We start from the raw sequence: 17249 nt of genomic DNA on the forward strand, positions 1-17249 counted from the left end.
CTGCTCTTAATTCTGTCATTGTGGCGCCCCCTGGAGGAACCATTAAGATTGTTCAGGACTTCCTGCCACGCAGACTGTCCGTAAATGAATGTGGTGAGCTCAAGGGCTTTGCTGAATGATTCCTGCTGCAGCTTATTTAGACTTAGCAGAAGGGAAAGACAGTAGTAACAGATCGTCCTGATCCTCCAGAAGGTTCATTTAAATTGTGCTTGAGCAGACATTCCTACATTTCCCAGCATTCATATTAATCACAATAAAGCTACAGGTGGAAAAGTTAACTGCTAACCCAAACAACACCAAGATTACTTAAAGCGTAGATTTTGCACACAGTTTAAGATGTCTGGGAGATTTCTTTACTTTTATACCAAACTTTCTTTTTGGAAAGTTTAATGTTTTTGTGGGTTTTTTTTTTTTTTAGGACAATCTGTTTGTGAGCTGTTGCTTTTACATTTTCTACATTATTTGTGACTATTTCTGTCTTGTTAATAAGGAATTAAGAAAAACACTCCAAACAACACCATCGATAACATATTAGAAACACAAATCGAGTAAATTATTCAGGTCCTTGCCTCCTCCAACCAGGGTGTACATGATGTTTATGTGTCTGAGACTTCTGTAATAGGTTCAAGAACACCACCTGCTTTGCTTCCTGACGTCCAGCTCTCCTCTCGTTCTCAGGAGAAATTTGCTTGCCTAATGCAGCGGCCCCAGAATAGCAACCTGGGGGCGTCTTGACTGGCCCCTTCTCCAAACTTGAGCCTCCCACCTTAGGTCTGGACCCTTCCATCTCCTTATTCAGTGCCAGCAGAGGGAGGAGGGGGCCCGAAGATGTGGGCCCTTCCCCAACGCCGGCCAGGCCTCGCCTCCGGGCCGGCTCGTCGGCCAATGGGAATGTCCGACGGATCAAATGTCACTATAACAGAAGGACATAATCAGCGTGGTAAGTTTGCAGAACCTGACAGCCAGTCTCGGCCAGCAGGGAGCTCACTTCTTTCAGCTTTTCTGAGGTAAGGAAGATAGACAGAGAAAGAGTGTGAGTGGAGTGAGTGGAATGAGTGGAAAACAGGACGCTCAAGTGCAATATCACTACACACCACCCAATCCACAAGTGTTAAAACCACTGTCATGAGTAGCAAAAGCCTCTGCTGAGGTCAGGGGTGAAACGGGAGAAACTCTAGTTAAAAAAGAGGATAGTGGAATAGAAAGTGGAAGTACAGCTTTAGGTGGATTTGTGTGTTTGACAAGCTAAGCATTGATTATTGATGATCTTTATGTTTGTTGGAAACATTGCGTCCAAAATATGTAGTTAAATTCAGTTGTATTTTACGTCTAAAACTTTACAAATTGACACTTTAATGTTAAAATATTTAAGAATTTTAATTGCAAGTGTCTGAAATTACAACAGTTGAGCTCTCAGATGATTTTGTTTGTTGTTTTGCACCAGTCTGGTCGGACTCCAACGATCCAGCGGAGTTTCATACCTGAGGGATTTACACATGGCTTAAAACCTTTGAAGCAGCTTTCCGCTTCAGGAGACAGAAGATGATACTAATAAGTTATGTAACAACAAAATAGCAGCAACATTTCATTGTGTTGTTGTTGATGATTTACATATGGGACCCCCGGTTGTTGCTTTAGGCATCTGGTTTATAGGATTTTCTGCTTTTTTTTTGGTGAAAGGATTAAGATTTTGATGATGTTTGTGAAAGTGAGAATGGGCTGAGCATGCATGTGCATTAAAGTGAGCATAGCTAAAGGATAAACACATTACCATTCTGAACAGGAGCCAGCAAACTCCAGACTGGATGGAAATGCAAGTCCTTTAACTCATTAGCAATATTACTTTATGGTATAAACACTCGGGAAATGACATTGAGTTTGCAATCTAAAACCTCTGAGAAGCCAAGAAGAGCCGGGCAGGGGTTAGACCTCTAACCTTCGCGGCTCCCTTTCAGGGTTTATTTTAATTCTTGAGCAGAGTGGCCTTGGTCAGCAGGGAGTCACTGGAGGATGATTGAAGGAACCATGTGAGGGGGAGACAACCACATAAGGAAATGAAGGTGGAATTATGGGTAGTGGTCCAGGGGAAGGAACCCAATCTTCATCATCGGGTCTACTGAAACCAGATCTAGGACCTGTGCAGCTGTTGGAAATAGCTGTGATGTTGGGACGCCTCCATAGCAGCTTCACGCTAACGAGGCTAATAGGCAACTAATCTGACATCAGATCAGTGATTTATTACATTATGAATCAGTTCAGGTCATGTGTGTTTATCATTGGGTCTGGAATTTTACATCACGTGTCATGAAGGATGTTTAGATGTGCCAGCATTTGCTAGGAGCTCTTAAAAGTCGAAGCTATGTGTTTCTAAAGATAAAATGTCTTAAACACCTTGTGGGCCGAGTGGATGCAAAGTGATGGAGAGTGCAGGAGGTTGGCCTTTAGCACGACCCCTTAAGGATTTTTTTTTTTTTAACTCTCAACTGCGACATTAATCACTTCTCTCAGCGGGACAAAACAGTCTGTTGGCATAGATCTATGTTTGGCTCCCTTCTCACTTAACATCAGAGTAGCAGACTCAGGAACAGGGCTCACATTTCCAAACCCTGAAAGTCTAATTATAAATGGAAAAAGTTGTTTAGTCACTGAATTTTGGGAATGGTTTAAATAAGTTTGATAAAATCTAATTAAAACCTTTATGAGGTAAGTTTACAAGAAGATATATTTGTTTTGGGAGTTGGGGGGGGGGTATATCTAAAGTCATCAGGGTGGGGTTTTGTCAGGGTGGGGCTGGCAAAAGATATTTAAGACATCTGCAACTTAATCCCAAGCTATAAATACAACGGGCTGCTCAGTGACTCCTGGCAGACGCACTTTAAGTTCCTTTCCTCTCTCTTGCTTCCAGGTTGCAAAGTCCACTGTCGCCATGTCTGACACAGAAGAAGTGTAAGTCCATTTACATTCAGAAATATACCATTTTAATTTATTGACGAGTAGTTTGACAAAATGATCAGATTATCTCAATATTTCGTGCGCTTAAAAGAGTCCCTGATTTAAGATGATTTTTGTCAAACTACTCAACTACGAGTTTTAACACAGATAAGATGTTTTCAATCTAAGCCGGAATTTCTTTGCCTTTTCTCTTGCAGTGAGCAGGTCGAGGGTAAGTACCACTTTTTCCACTTTTTTCGTTTAAAATAAATAAATAAATAAATAAAAAATCCCAGAAAATTAGGTACAGGCCGGATTCCATGCTACATCTCGGTATTTTCTCTGACTCTTGCTTAACTGATTTTCCGTCCCCTGTAGAGAATAATTTGAACTGGACAAAATCGAATGTTTGCAGGTTTGGCTTGACTCCTCCAGATTCAAGATGTGTCGTAACAGTCTTTCTTTAAAGCAAATCTGCACATTTATTTGTCCTCCTGCTGTAGCATGGTTGCAGGCCTTCACGTTGTTAACAGGACAGTGTCAAACGTACTGTGTGAAAAAACAAAATATACCAAACCTCAATTAAACCCACCTGCACTGACCTGTTAGCAACGAGAGCCGCAGCTCTGCATGTTCATGCAACTGTACGGTCCTCCTGCTCTGAGCGCACTTCCAGATGAAAGCAGCAGTGGCTTTCATGAAGCGGCTCTGAGGAGGACTGGAATGTGTATGCTTAGCATGGATCCCCAGTGTACCCACATTTTGCATTTTTTTAATTCTGTCAAAAATGGGTACAAATGGGATCTTTTGATAATGTTCTTCTGCTCCTTTCTTTTTCGGATGGACGTGAAGAATACGATGGTAAGACACAGCTTGCAGACTCCAGATGATGAACCTCATTAATACTAATTGATCAGTCCCATTTGAACATGTGTGATCTTACCTAGTTCATATGTATTTTTTGTGGCATGTTGGTTAACACTAACACTCTGACATCAATGAAAAGACACGGGTTATAAACAGCAGAGTGTGTCAGGACAGAAAATGTCTTTGTTGTTGGAAACACCAGGATGCAGCGCAGGTATTCCCGGGAATCAAACTCATGTCAAACTTCTATTAAACTGACATTTTCCCTTCTGTAACTGCTTGCCTTTTTCACCTGCTTCAGCGCCATCTGGTGGCAGTTCCCCCAAACTGCCACCAACCTCCTCACATCTCCCCTTTCTCCTACTCACCTCATCCACCTCCACCTCTCTCCCCTTTGTCCCTTTATCCTGCTTTCATTAACCTCTCACCGCCCTTCCTCTCCTCTGGTGACTTGCTGCATGTCGTATAGCCGTAGAAGAGGAGGTAGTAGAGGAAGTAGAGGTGGCCCCTGAGGCGGCCCCTGAGCCAGAGGCAGAGCCAGAACCAGAGCCAGAGCCAGAGCCAGAACCAGAACCAGAACCAGAGGTAGAACCAGAACCAGAACCAGAGCCTGAGCCTGAGCCTGAGCCTGAAGGTATGTGGCATGGAGGGGGGATGGGGGTATTCTATCATCCTTTCCCAGGCCATAGGTGCGCTCCACCGGCTACAGCCAGACAGACCCCACTAATTGTCTTCTGCACACATGTTCACCATGTCTGCTAATGCTAATGCTACCTTCCTTTCACCTCTGAACAAAGTCAAAAACACTTCTTCCATATATTAACATAATACTCTTGAATTAGAAGAACATTTAGAGCATTTACAGTTACAGCATGACTGATCTTTGGGCTTTAGGTTTATTTTGGAGTTCATGTTCTGGGCAGACAACACCTGTGAGTCTATATTGTTATTTATGTTGAAATTCTAATTTAAAAAAAATACTTTGAACATCTTCATTATCTTACTAGTACATTATCAGTGCTAACAGATTAGGGTTAGGCTTTAATATGTCCCTAAACCTTTAATAAATCCAGTTGTCATATTTCTTTTTATTTACATTCTCTGAGGTCAAACTGTTGAAATCCTCATCAAGATCATTTTAATTTAATTTAAAGGAAATTACAATCTGTAGAAAACAAAAAAGTAATTTGCATCAGTCAATACATATCTATAAATACTACAAATAACTAACTAGTACACCATAAAAGTATTTGTTGATCATTTAGCTGCACATACTGTATATTGAGCTGATATGCACCAACGACACAACAATCTGAAGGAAGTACTGGGGATATTTGAGGAAGGTACAGTTAGTAAAGCCCTAATGCTGGCCCCTTATATTTGCTTAATTCTACTTGTACTACTTTAACACATGTACTCTGGGTACTTGTATTTGGAGTATATGGTTGATCTTGATGTAATTTGAGATCTGGTGAGCATCAGATGATTACAGGCACTATATATTTTATGTTGCTTCTTTACAATAAATAACTTTTGCTATTAAGCATGATTTCTTTGCTGATAATTAAATCATCTTTTTCAGTTACTAAGTGATAGATGTCAGCCTTCCATGTTATGGCCACCTTGTTTATGTCTAGGTCCTAGTTTGTGTTGCATTCACATGCTATTTTGATAATGAGTTAACCCTCTGGTATCCAGTCCAGCGAGGCCCTTACTAAGCACGAAGTGTGCCTTTTTGGCACATTTGTGAAATAATGTCAAAAAAAATTTTCATACAGTTTGTTTTTAATTCTTTTACACTTTTTGTGATTTCATCAACTTGAGCCGTAAATAAAAATACCAAATACTCAATAATTGTCACATTTTTTAACCCTTGAAATGCCGTGTTTGTAATGTAAACAAACCATTTTTTTGGATGCAAAAAACAAAGAAAAATTTTTTTTTCAATATACTACATAAAAAGTGGATCACATATTATTTGATTTTTGCAGCCTGGCATATGCCAATGATTAACTCCAACATTGGTTAATTTGCATTTTTATTTTTGGCGCTAGGTCAAATGTTCAAAAATACTAGCATCTGTCACCAAGTGTGCCAAAAATGCACACCTATAAATCAAACTATTAAATATTACATATTGATTTATTTTTCTGCTCTAATTTGATTTTATTTTTGTAAATCAAGGTCAGCCCTAATCATACATATCAAATGGAAGAAATAGTGCGTTTTAGGCACACTTAGGAGACAGATGCTAGTCTTGTAATTTTCTTTTGTTTACAATGTGCAAATTATAGTTGGTGTCCAGAATTTAAAAGATCATGCACAAATGAAAAACTTTTGAATTCTAACCTTATTTAAATTGTGAAAAATAATATGAAGTTTTTTAACATGAAGTGCAAAGTGTGCCTAAAAGGTGCACCCAGATACTGGAGGGTTAATAATAATAATAAAAAAAAAAATAGCCAGTCATTCCAAAATGAAACAGATCAGTGCCATGCTAATGAAATGGTTGCTTTCACTTTTTACAGTGACCATAAACACATATTAAATATCATGTGAATGAGGTTTTAGGTTGACTGGATCTTTGTTTTTTAAAGGTGAAAGTGTAACTTCGTGTTGCCAACCCTAAATTCTCACATATTAAGTAGTTTTATTTATCTCAGCTACACATAGTTCTTTATTTCTTTCTTGTCATACTCTTTTTATTCCATATTTTGTAGCTGTATCTTTATCAGTTCCTAGGCTTCATGTTTACATAATGTTTGCTACTAAAACCTGGCAACTATTGAAGAAGTTACAATTTTTCAATAATCCTTGTTCATCTGGGACCACAGCTGTTGTTCTTGAACTCTATCAGCAGAGTGGTTCCATTTGCTGCTCTTTTGCCTGCCTGCTAATTCTGTTGTCTATTCTGCTTTTGTTTTCGATGCTTGCTGCATGCAGAGGCCGTTGAAGAGGAAGGTATGTTGATTTTAAATCTGAAACTCTGGTTTTGGTAGGACCACCGTGTCCAGGTCTGACGTCTGTACTGGCGGAAAGCGTGCTGTTCACAACGTGTCTGTCCAAATTTTCTCCAGGAGCGCTGCCCAATTGGAGAGTCTGAAATCCAAATCAAATTGAAATCCAAATCAAATTGTTTTTCATTATTTATTCCACAGATTTTGTAAAGTAGAAAAAAAAGGGTGAAAGAATATGAAATGCTAACATGTGCTTCACTGCGCAGCGACCCCACCGTTAAACTCTTGCTATGCCACTCTTTATCTGCATGGCATGAAAACCGCCAGAATCTGGGTCCAAAGAAACAATCCAAATGGGGGAACAGTGACTTTGTCTTGCTGGTATAAAATGGTTTTGGGGTCAAGCCAAAAAAAACCAAAAAACACAGCAGGTGCAGTGTTTTAAATCAGAGCTGAAGGTGACTGTTTAGGCAGGGGAGAGTGAAGTTTAAGGACAAAACTGACTTCAACTTAATGTTTGAACAATAATAATAATTCAACAAAGCACCATTTTAACAGATTTACTGTAACTACACTCACTGCCGGATGTTGTTTTTTTCTTAACTTTATAATCTCTTGTATAAAAATATTCCATTTTTAATATCTGAGGTTTTTATTTGTCTGCTCTTATTGACCTTTTTCTAACGTTTAACCTCCAAACTGATAAACAAGGCCACCCTTTTATTATTTAACAATAAAAAACATACAATTTAATCCATGTGATGCCTGACAGAAATGACATAATCTCTAACCCCATGACATGTACTTGTCCTCTCTTCATTTCTTAACCCACAGAGGAGAAGCCAAAGTTCAAGTAAGTAATGTGACTTTACATGATATCTGACGACATTTTGAGCCTCTTAACTAAAAACGTGATATATAATCATTAAAAAAACAGCCAAATATGAGGTGATGTGGCAGTGCATTTAAGACCAAACATTTTCTCTTAGGCCATCCGCTCCTAAGATCCCCGATGGTGAGAAAGTGGACTTTGATGTGAGTAGATCTGAAAAAATATGGATCATACAGGGTGTGACATGTTGTATCTGTATGACTGAGGGTTGTGTTTGCGTTTGTGTGATACAGGACATCCAGAAGAAACGTCAGAACAAGGATCTGGTTGAGCTGCAGGCTCTGATCGATGCTCACTTTGAGTGCAGGAAGAAGGAAGAGGAGGAGCTGATCGCTCTCAAGGAGAGGATTGTAAGTCCAGTACATCACACTGGATGAACTAGTTTAAGATAAGATAAAATAAAAGAAGGGAAGGGAAGGGAAGATAATAAACTGTAGTTTAACATAAGATAAGATGAGGTAAAGTAAGGTAAGGTAAGGTAATAAACTGTAGTTTAAGATAAGATGAGGTAAGGAGAGATAAGATAAGATAAGATAAGATAAGATAAGATAAGATAAGATAAGATAAGATAAGATAAGATAAGATAAGATAAGATAAGATAACGTGAGGTTAGATAAGATAAGAAAAAAATAAGATAAGGCGAGGTTAGATAAGATGAGATAAGGTAAGGAAAGGTAAGGTAAGATAATAAACCGTAGTTTAAGATAAGATGAGGTAAGGTAAGGTAAGATAAGAAAAGGAAAGATAAGATAAGGTGAGGTTAGATAAGATGAGATAAAATAAGGGAAGGTAAGATAATAAACTGTAGTTTAAGATAAGATGAGGTAAGATAAGATAAGATAAGATCGCAGCAGTAGCAAAATACAAAAAACAAAGTGTAGAGAGGACAGAAAACATGCAAGAGACATGAAAATCTGCTCTTTATATAAAAGTTGATCTACATTTATGTAGATTTCCTGTGTATTCTGACACATACAATATGGACTAAAACACCAGTGTAGGTAATCCAGTTCCTTCTGTTTCCTCCTGTATATAAGCTATAAAAAAATGAAAGTATATATGTGAGAGCTGTTTTTGAACCCTTCAGTATGAACCATGTGCAGAGCAGCGTACCTCTGATCATTCCCTGTGGGTTTCCCATCCTGTTTTCACCTCTGGGGGTTGTGTAGCTATAGTCAGCTGATGTGTAATAAGTTGTTTAGATAATGTATGTTAGACAAAATGTGTGACGCTGTTGTTTGGGTGCTGTTTTCAGGAGAAGCGTCGCGCTGAGAGGGCTGAGCAGCAGAGGGTCCGTGCTGAGAAGGAGAAGGAGCGCCAGGCCAGACGTGAGGTCGGTCAACTCTTACATGTGTTCTGATCTGTAGCCAGAATTTTTTTTTAAATTTTAGGCTAGACAATGTAATTTCATAGAAACACTATTTCATTCTTCTGCACATGTTCTTAAAGATAAAGATACGAACAAGGAGTCATTCTGAACCTTGAACTTAGGAGGTAAAAACAGTTAATAAGGCAGAAAGAAAGGGACAGAAAAAAAAAGAAAGATGACGAATACAACTGGAATGAGGTTTTGTTTACATTTTATTCTTCATCAACCATTAAAAGAAAAGATTAATTAAATATTTAATGTGCTGTCTATTCTGGCACAAGACAAAGGGCTGCATTATTGTGTCATTTAACTTTATTTTGCAGCTTATTACGTCATAGTTGAAATTACATTTAGATGATTCGTACATTTTTTGTTACATTTTTTCACATTTAAACTTCATAATAATAATAATTTTTAGTATTTTTATATAAAAATGCTTCACTTACTTTTGTGTAAATTTTCTCTTTCTTTCTTTCTTCCTTTCTTTCTTTCTTTCTTTCATACAACATACAAACATAAATCAGATATAATGAAAGTAACCAAATTAATAAAACACAAACATATATCATAAATCTTTCATTCATTCATTTTATAATGTTTATTTTTTATAATATATGCTCAGATGAGTTTATATTCACAGAATCCTTGTTACTAGATTTAGAAGTTGATCTTTGTCCAAGTAAAATAACATGTGTGTAACATCACAGACACATGTTTTTTCAGATGTGATGTTAGAGTTTGTGTTTGTTCAACATCGAACTGTGGATCAGAAGTGAAAATGTTCCTCTGATTTCTTTTCCCTAAATCAGGAGGAGAGGCGGATCAGGGAGGAGTCTGACGCCAAGAAGAAGGCAGATGAGGAGGCTAAGAAGAAGTCGGCTCTGTCCAGCATGGGCTCCAACTACAGCAGCCACCTGCAGAGGGTGAGCACACACACACACACACACACACACACACACACACTGATCAGCTGTTTGTCTGAAGGCTCAAGTTAACGTCTGTAAATCCACCTCCAACAGGCTGACCAGAAGAGAGGAGGAAAGAAAGAGACTGAGAGAGAGAAGAAGAAGAAGATCCTGGCTGCCAGGCGCAAGCAACTCAACATCGACCATCTGAACGAAGACAAGCTGAAGTACGACTCCCACTTAGACGTTCACGGCGGCTCGTGGCTCCACCCACACTGTTCTTTTGGAACTCACGGTCACATGCTTTTGTTGTGTTTCCTACAGGGACAAGATCAATGAGCTGCATGAATGGATGTGCCAGCTGGAGTCTGAGAAGTTCGACCACATGGAGAGACTGAAGAGGCAGAAGTATGAGGTGAGGCTGGTTTCCTGTTTAGCATCATCATCATCATCATCATCATCATCATCAGCTGTAATAACATCTACAGCAGGAGTGTCAAACTCATTTTAGTTCAGGGGCCACATTCAGCTAAATTTGATCTGAAATGGGTCGGACCAGTAAAATAATAACATAATAATATATAAATAATGTCAACTCCAAACTTTTCTCCATGTTTTAGAGCAAAAAGGGTTAATTTACATTATGAAAAGGTTTACATCTACAAATTATCCTTTCAAAAGATGTGAATAACATGAAAAAAACTGATAAAAAAAAAAGAGTGTAATTTTAACAATATTGAGCCTCAGTTTATCATTTACACGTGTACGTTATAACGTACAGATCACAGTGGATCTACAAATACACAAAACATTTCATAACAGGCAGAATATTGGTAAAATTGAAGATATTTCAGGTTATTCGCGTTTTTTGCAAAATTATACTTTGTTTTAGTGTGAAAATATTTACATTTACAAAGAGAAACATTTGGAGTTGTCATTATTTATATGTTATTATGATAGTATTTTACTGGTCCTGCCCACTTGAGACTGAATTGGTCTGAATGTGGAACCTGAACTAAAAGGACTGTAAATTTTTTAGTGTAATTTTTGCATTTCACAAATTCATCCCCATGGCCGGACTGGACCCTTTGGCGGGCTGGATTTGGCCCCTGGGCCGCATTTTTGACACCTGTAATCTACTGTATTTACAGCAGGGGTCAGAGGTTATGTATAATTGCTTTGTTCTTATACAAATTATAGAATTGTAGATTTTTTTTTTACATTTCAGAATAACTTTATGCTTTTAATCCCTACATGTTAAAATTTTAGGCGCTGGAGTTTGTTTGTTTTTTTCCCAAAAATATTCAATTTTGATATGAATATTTCAAAAAGCTGCAACTTCAAAGTGATTAGAGATAAAGTCATACTGTAAATAAAAATATTGATTGATATGAGGCTCTGATGCAAAACTGGGTCATTTAGAAGAACAAGAGCTCCTTTTCATATACTGTATGCAGTGTATTTGTTACCAAAATTAGACATATACCATAAAATAACCATGAAAAATAATTATATAGACAACTGTCAAGTTCTTAAAGAATGCAAACAATTTCCACTCTCAATATGTAATGTTTATTTTAATATTTTCTCTAATGATAGTTCTTTATTTTATATGAAAATGTGTTTATTTTGTAAATCTTTTCTTGGATTATTTTGATGCAAATGCACACATTAATATTCCATCATACTTCTATTGTGTATTCATGTCCATATGCATTAATAATCAGCAGCTGTATTTATGGCATATAATAAATGGGAGTTTTTATTGAAATTCCATTATTGTGAGGACAGGACAGTACAGTAAACAGTGGAGTTACACTTTCCTCAGACACACCAGCTCAGTTGTGGTAGTTGTTTTGATGCTGGTGTTTGGAGGTGACCGTTGAGCCGGATGTGAACCCTCGATGTGCTCTTTGATTCCCTCCAGGTTACAACCCTGCGTAAGAGAGTGGAGGAGCTCAGTAAATTGTAAGTAGAGCTGAGCAGGGTGTCGGCTTCAGGCTCGCTGCATGAGTCTGCCTCAGTTAGCATGAAGGACGGTCAAAGACGCAGAACACGCCACCGACGCAACATCACAGGTTCAAAGTGTGTTTCCAAAGGAGGCATCTTTTACCATAGATTTGCATTAATCAGATTCAATTAACTGAAGAGGTTTTTTTTTTTAAAAGGCACAGAATTTTCTTTGTTTTTAAGTAAATAAATCAACTTTATTTCAAAGCTAAAGGAAGATACAGCTTTTTAAGTGAAAATCCATCAATTTCAATGAGATACTGTTCTTCTTCTTCTTTTATTATTATTATTATTATTATTATTATTATTATTATTATTATTATAAGTGGTAGTTTTCGTATATTTGTAATAAAATAAGTTTTTATTCCATAGAGATTTTTATTACACTTTGTATATTCCACTTTACACTTCATACACAGTCGATCTAATTTAAAGACTTTAAAGACTTTACCCTAAATGATATACAAATGTACAATCTCTAGATCTAAAGAGGATAACCCTCCAGTATCCTGTCCATCAAGGCCCTTACTAAGCACCAAGTGTGCCTTTTTGGCACACTTGTGGAATAATGTCAAAAATTTTTTCATACAGTTTGTTTTTAATTCTTTTACGCTTTTTTCTATTTCATCAACTTGAGCTGGAAATAAAAATACCAAATACTCAATAACTGTCACATTTTTTAACCCTTTAAATGCCGTGTTTGTAATGTAAACAAACCATTTTTTTCGATGCAAAAAACACAAAAAAATATTATTTTTTCAATATACTACATAAAAAGTGGATCACATATTATTTGATTTTTGCAGCCTGGCATATGTCAATGATTAACAGCAACATCAGTTAATTTGCATCATTATTTTTGGCGCTAGGTCAAATGTTCAAAAATACTAGCATCTGTCACCAAGTGTGCCAAAATGGCACACCTATAAATCAAACTATTAAATATTATATATTGATTCATTTTTCTGCTCTAATTTGATATTATTTTTGTAAATCAAGGTCAGCCCTAATCATACATATCAAATGGAAGAAATAGTGCATTTTAGGCACACTTGGGAGACAGATGCTAGTCTTGTAATTTTCTTTTGTTTACAATGTGCAAATTTTAGTTGGTGTCCAGAATTTTAAAGATCATGCAAAAACGAACAACTTTTGAATTCTAACCTTATTTAAATATTGAAAAATAATATAAAGTTTTTTTAACATGAAGTGCAAAGTGTGCCTAAAAGGTGTACCCAGATACTGGAGGGTTAAAGTGACAAAAGTAGAAAAATCTTAAAATCTACTGAAGATATATTTCCTGTATCTATTATCTGTATCTATTCTAGATCTATTATTCTCTTAAATTGACTTGTTTTTAATAAATAAAATCTTTCAAGTGGTTTTGATGTAAGTTTGGAAACACACTTTTTACTTTTGAGCAGGTGAACGGTCTCAGGTGGATACCAGGTGGTGTTAGCTATGGTCAGGCGGGTCAAACAGGTAAGTCTGAGGCTGTTGAGGTTTCAGAGCACAACTGAAACCACATTACTCAGGAATACTCCCTTTGGGAAATCAAGGCGGGTGTTCAGATTATCACGATGATGAAGTTAAACAGCAACACAGTAGAACCATCGATCATAAGAACGGCCCTGTCTTGGTTTCCCATGATGCTTTAGCTGTTGATTTTCAGCCCATGGAGCCCCTAATCAGGAGAAGACATGAAGGCGAGTATCCTCAGAGGTAAATGTGCCTGCTGTTAAAGTCGCTGCTGTGTCATTTTTCAGGTGCTCACATACAGGAACCGCATTGATGAGTTGCAGAAGCAGTAAGTAATGACAGCTGGTGATGTGCACACATGAACTCCATCCGCTGTCTGGGTGAATGTCCCAACCCCTCCCTGAACCACACATAACTGTCATAACATTACCAGACAGTCTATGTCAGTTTATGGCACAAAAAAAAAAAAAAAAAAAATAGAATCATTGGTCAACTGTTGTCTCATTTGGATTAAATGTATGTAATGCAAATGAGACAACAGCGTTATTTTAGCTGGAGGGGTGTCAGTGGTCGGGTTAGAAAGACCCACATCATCATGACATTTTTAGGGGAATTTAATCTAAAACTTTGAGCTTTCTTATCCATTTATACCAAGTTTTTACAGCAATTTGGAGAGCACATAACAGCCATAAACACATGTAATCCTCACTAATAAATACAACCCAATCCAATCCAAAATGTGTGGAAGTCAGCATCGAAGTAGAGAAGTGGCCTCTATCCATCTCACAGGTCTTATGTGGTTGTTTGTGTTCATGTTTGTTACCAAAGACTGGAGTTTTAGTACAAAAAAAATAGATAACTTAAGTAGTATTTTTGGACGTAAACATCTGAATCATGCAGCTGTGATCTTTAAAAGTCCACATTAAACATTAAAATACAAAATTAAAAGTACATTTGTTGAATAGTGACGTAAAAGTACTATGTTCCTGCTAATTTGCTAAAGCCAGTGTACGTAAAAGTTATCACAAAATTTAAAAAAATGAAACGTTTACTAAAACTCCAATCTGTCATTTGTCTCTGTTATTAAAGGCCATCTTCTTCATTTGTCTGATATTCCAATATTTCTGTAATGTTCCCATTACAACACTAAATATCACATTGAATATTCAGTGTACAGTCACCGGTATTATCTGATGTTAGTACATGAAGAGATGACCCTGTCGTATTTCAACTGGTTCATTTCATTTATCCAGGTCTTGTTCACCCTAGCAGAGCTGGGGGGAAGATATTATCTGAAAAGTACAATTATAATCCAGACTAGATAAATGATTGTTCAAGTTGAAAGTCAGGGCCCATCTCTTCGTACTGACCGTTTGGTGTCATTCTGTGGTTGTGAATCATTACCAGACAGTAAGACACTGTATAACATGGCTTTGGGACTGGGTACTGACCCAGTCTGTGCAGGTAAGTACTGCATGAATGGGACGTCTAAATGGATACTGTCAGGCTATGGTTGGTTTGCATGAACTCCAACATCCCTTTGTCTTATGTTGTTCCTGACGTCACCAGCGTTATTACCTCAAATCAGACATTAGATATAGTTTGTTGTATGATCTTGTAACAGTAATACTCTTCTCTGTGTTGATCAGACTTCTTAAAATCAATGTTGCACTGCAAAAATCTAAATCTCACCAAGCGTATTTTTCTCATTTCTTGTCAAAATATCTCATCACACTTAAGTGAGATATAAGAATTTATTTTTCACTTGTTCCATTGGCAGATTTTTTTTTTGCTTGAATTAAGCAAAAAAATTTTGAATTAAGCAACAACAGCAAAAAGAAAAAAAAAAAAATCTGCTAATGGAACAAGTTAAAATTATCTTGGTAAGATTTCGTGAAATAAGATTTTCAAGATCTATTGTCTAAAAATTTGTTCTTATATCTCACTGAAAAGTTACTCTTTAGGTGATTATGTCTTATTTTAAAGTGTGATGAGATATTTGGACTAGAAATGAGAAAAATACACTTGGTAAGGTTTTTCAGTGAAATATAAGAACTTATTTTTAGACAATTGATCTTGAAAGTCTTATTTCAAAAAATCTTACTAAGATAATTTTCACTTGTTCCATTAGCAGATTTTTTTGCTGAATTCAAGCAAAAAAAATCTGCCAATGGAACTAGTGAAAAATAAGTTCTTATATCCATATAAGAACTTATTTTTACTTGTTCTATTGGCAGTTTTTGTTTTGCTTGAATTGAGCAAAAAAAATATTGAATTAAGCAAAAAAAAATAAAAATCTGTTAATGGAACAAGTTAAAATTATCTTGGTAAGATTTCTTGAAATAAGATTTTCAAGATCTATTGTCTAAAAATTTGTTCTTATAACTCACTGAAAAGTTACTCTTCAGGTGATTATGTCTTATTTTAAAGTGTAATGAGATATTTTGACTAGAAATGAGAAAAATACAGTTGGTAAGATTTTTCAGTGAAATATAAGAATTTATTTTTAGATAATAAATCTTGAAAATCTTATTCCAAAAAATCTTACCAAGATCATTTTCACTTCTTCTATTAGCAGATTTTTTTTTTTGCTTAATTGAAGCAAAAAAATTTGCCAATGGAACTAGTGAAAAATAAGTTCTTATATCTCACATACAAGTTACTCTTTAGGTGATTATGTCTTATTTCAAGTGTGATGAGATATTTAGACTAGAAATGAGAAAAATACACTTGGTAAGATTTTGATTTTTCCAGTGTGGCGTCGAAAATGTTTTGCATGACTTGCTAAATTTCTGAACTTAACGTCTGATTTTGGTTGAAAAAAGTCATTGAATGTGAATAAATATTTCACATGTGATAATAAATGCAGAATTGTGCTAATCTGAGAGTGATTTTCCTGATAGATTTGGGGATTTTGGATGACATGCTTGCTTGCATGCTAATCAGCTCCTTCCCAGAAAATGGTGCAGAATCACCATTTCATTTCTGCTTGTGTGGAGAGAGAAGTCGTTTCTAATTTGATTCAGACTGAATGTAAAATTCATGGTATTGTTTTATCCAGGACAGATTTTAGTAGGTTTTAAGTGTTATCAGGTGGTGTGACGTGCTTTCTTTTCTGTCGTTTTTCGTATTACAGTAGCAAGAAGGGTGCCGCTGCCCGTCGCAGAAAGTAGACTGGTAGGCCCAGCCGCTGCGCAGAAACCAAACTGCCATCATCTCGGACACACGCCTGATGAACTAACTCATTCTGTGGCGAAGGTCGGCATAGCTGAGAAGACGCCAATAAAGCTGAGGTTTACCCTGCAACTATCAAACCACGTCCAGACACACGCCATCAAGAGCCTTTAGCTGGCATTTTAGCTCTAAGAATAAAATCTACTTAACTTACTTGCCATCACGCTTCCTCGCCCTCGGCTGTTTGGTTCTCAAGATTTTTGTAAATAAAGTGTGACTCTTCAAGCCCTGTCTGTAGATCTGTTGTCATTCACAAATCAATAAAGTTCAGTATTTTTAGACATGCAACTTTAAAGTCATTTGTTCAACACTATTTCCTAATTGCAGAGTTAAAGGTAAAACAGTGCCGTGGTGTTTACTGGTGGCGTCAGCAGGAAATGGAGGGTCTGTATTTACATAACACTTAATAAACCACAAAGTTTATTACAATAAAGTCTGCTTTTTCTACTTGGTGCATGCTCTAACACAATCCTCTTCACTCAACGAATTGTTCTTCACTGCAAACAATATGAAGATAATGTTTTGTTTGGGTAAATTCACTGTAATTGGTCAGATACATCCACTCCTACTACTCCAGTCTGCAGTGCTTCTAAAAACAGGACATG

The 17249-nt window shown here is 36.7% G+C and overlaps 1 protein-coding gene across 7 annotated transcripts; it reads left to right on the forward strand.

Annotated features, from left to right (window-relative positions):
- Positions 1-931: 931 nt before the first annotated feature.
- On the forward strand, positions 932-16929 carry tnnt3a (troponin T type 3a (skeletal, fast)). Of its 7 annotated transcripts, none has more exons than XM_030137523.1 (15): positions 932-1007; positions 2906-2946; positions 3150-3163; positions 3784-3792; positions 4268-4432; positions 6742-6759; positions 7590-7608; positions 7745-7790; positions 7881-7997; positions 8903-8980; positions 9826-9939; positions 10036-10148; positions 10246-10336; positions 11849-11889; positions 16547-16929. In XM_030137523.1, the coding sequence occupies exons 2-15, from the start codon at positions 2927-2929 to the stop codon at positions 16581-16583; spliced, it is 882 nt and encodes a 293-aa protein (XP_029993383.1). In that variant the 5' UTR covers positions 932-1007; positions 2906-2926; the 3' UTR covers positions 16584-16929. The 7 variants fall into 7 exon arrangements, with proteins under 7 accessions (XP_029993383.1, XP_029993385.1, XP_029993386.1 ...); XM_030137525.1 differs by lacking the exon at positions 11849-11889 and adding an exon at positions 13698-13738; XM_030137526.1 differs by lacking the exon at positions 6742-6759.
- The last annotated feature ends 320 nt before the right edge of the window (positions 16930-17249 follow it).

The sequence above is a fragment of the Sphaeramia orbicularis genome, chromosome 6 (assembly GCF_902148855.1).
Source record: "Sphaeramia orbicularis chromosome 6, fSphaOr1.1, whole genome shotgun sequence".
Classification (NCBI taxonomy): domain Eukaryota; kingdom Metazoa; phylum Chordata; class Actinopteri; order Kurtiformes; family Apogonidae; genus Sphaeramia; species Sphaeramia orbicularis.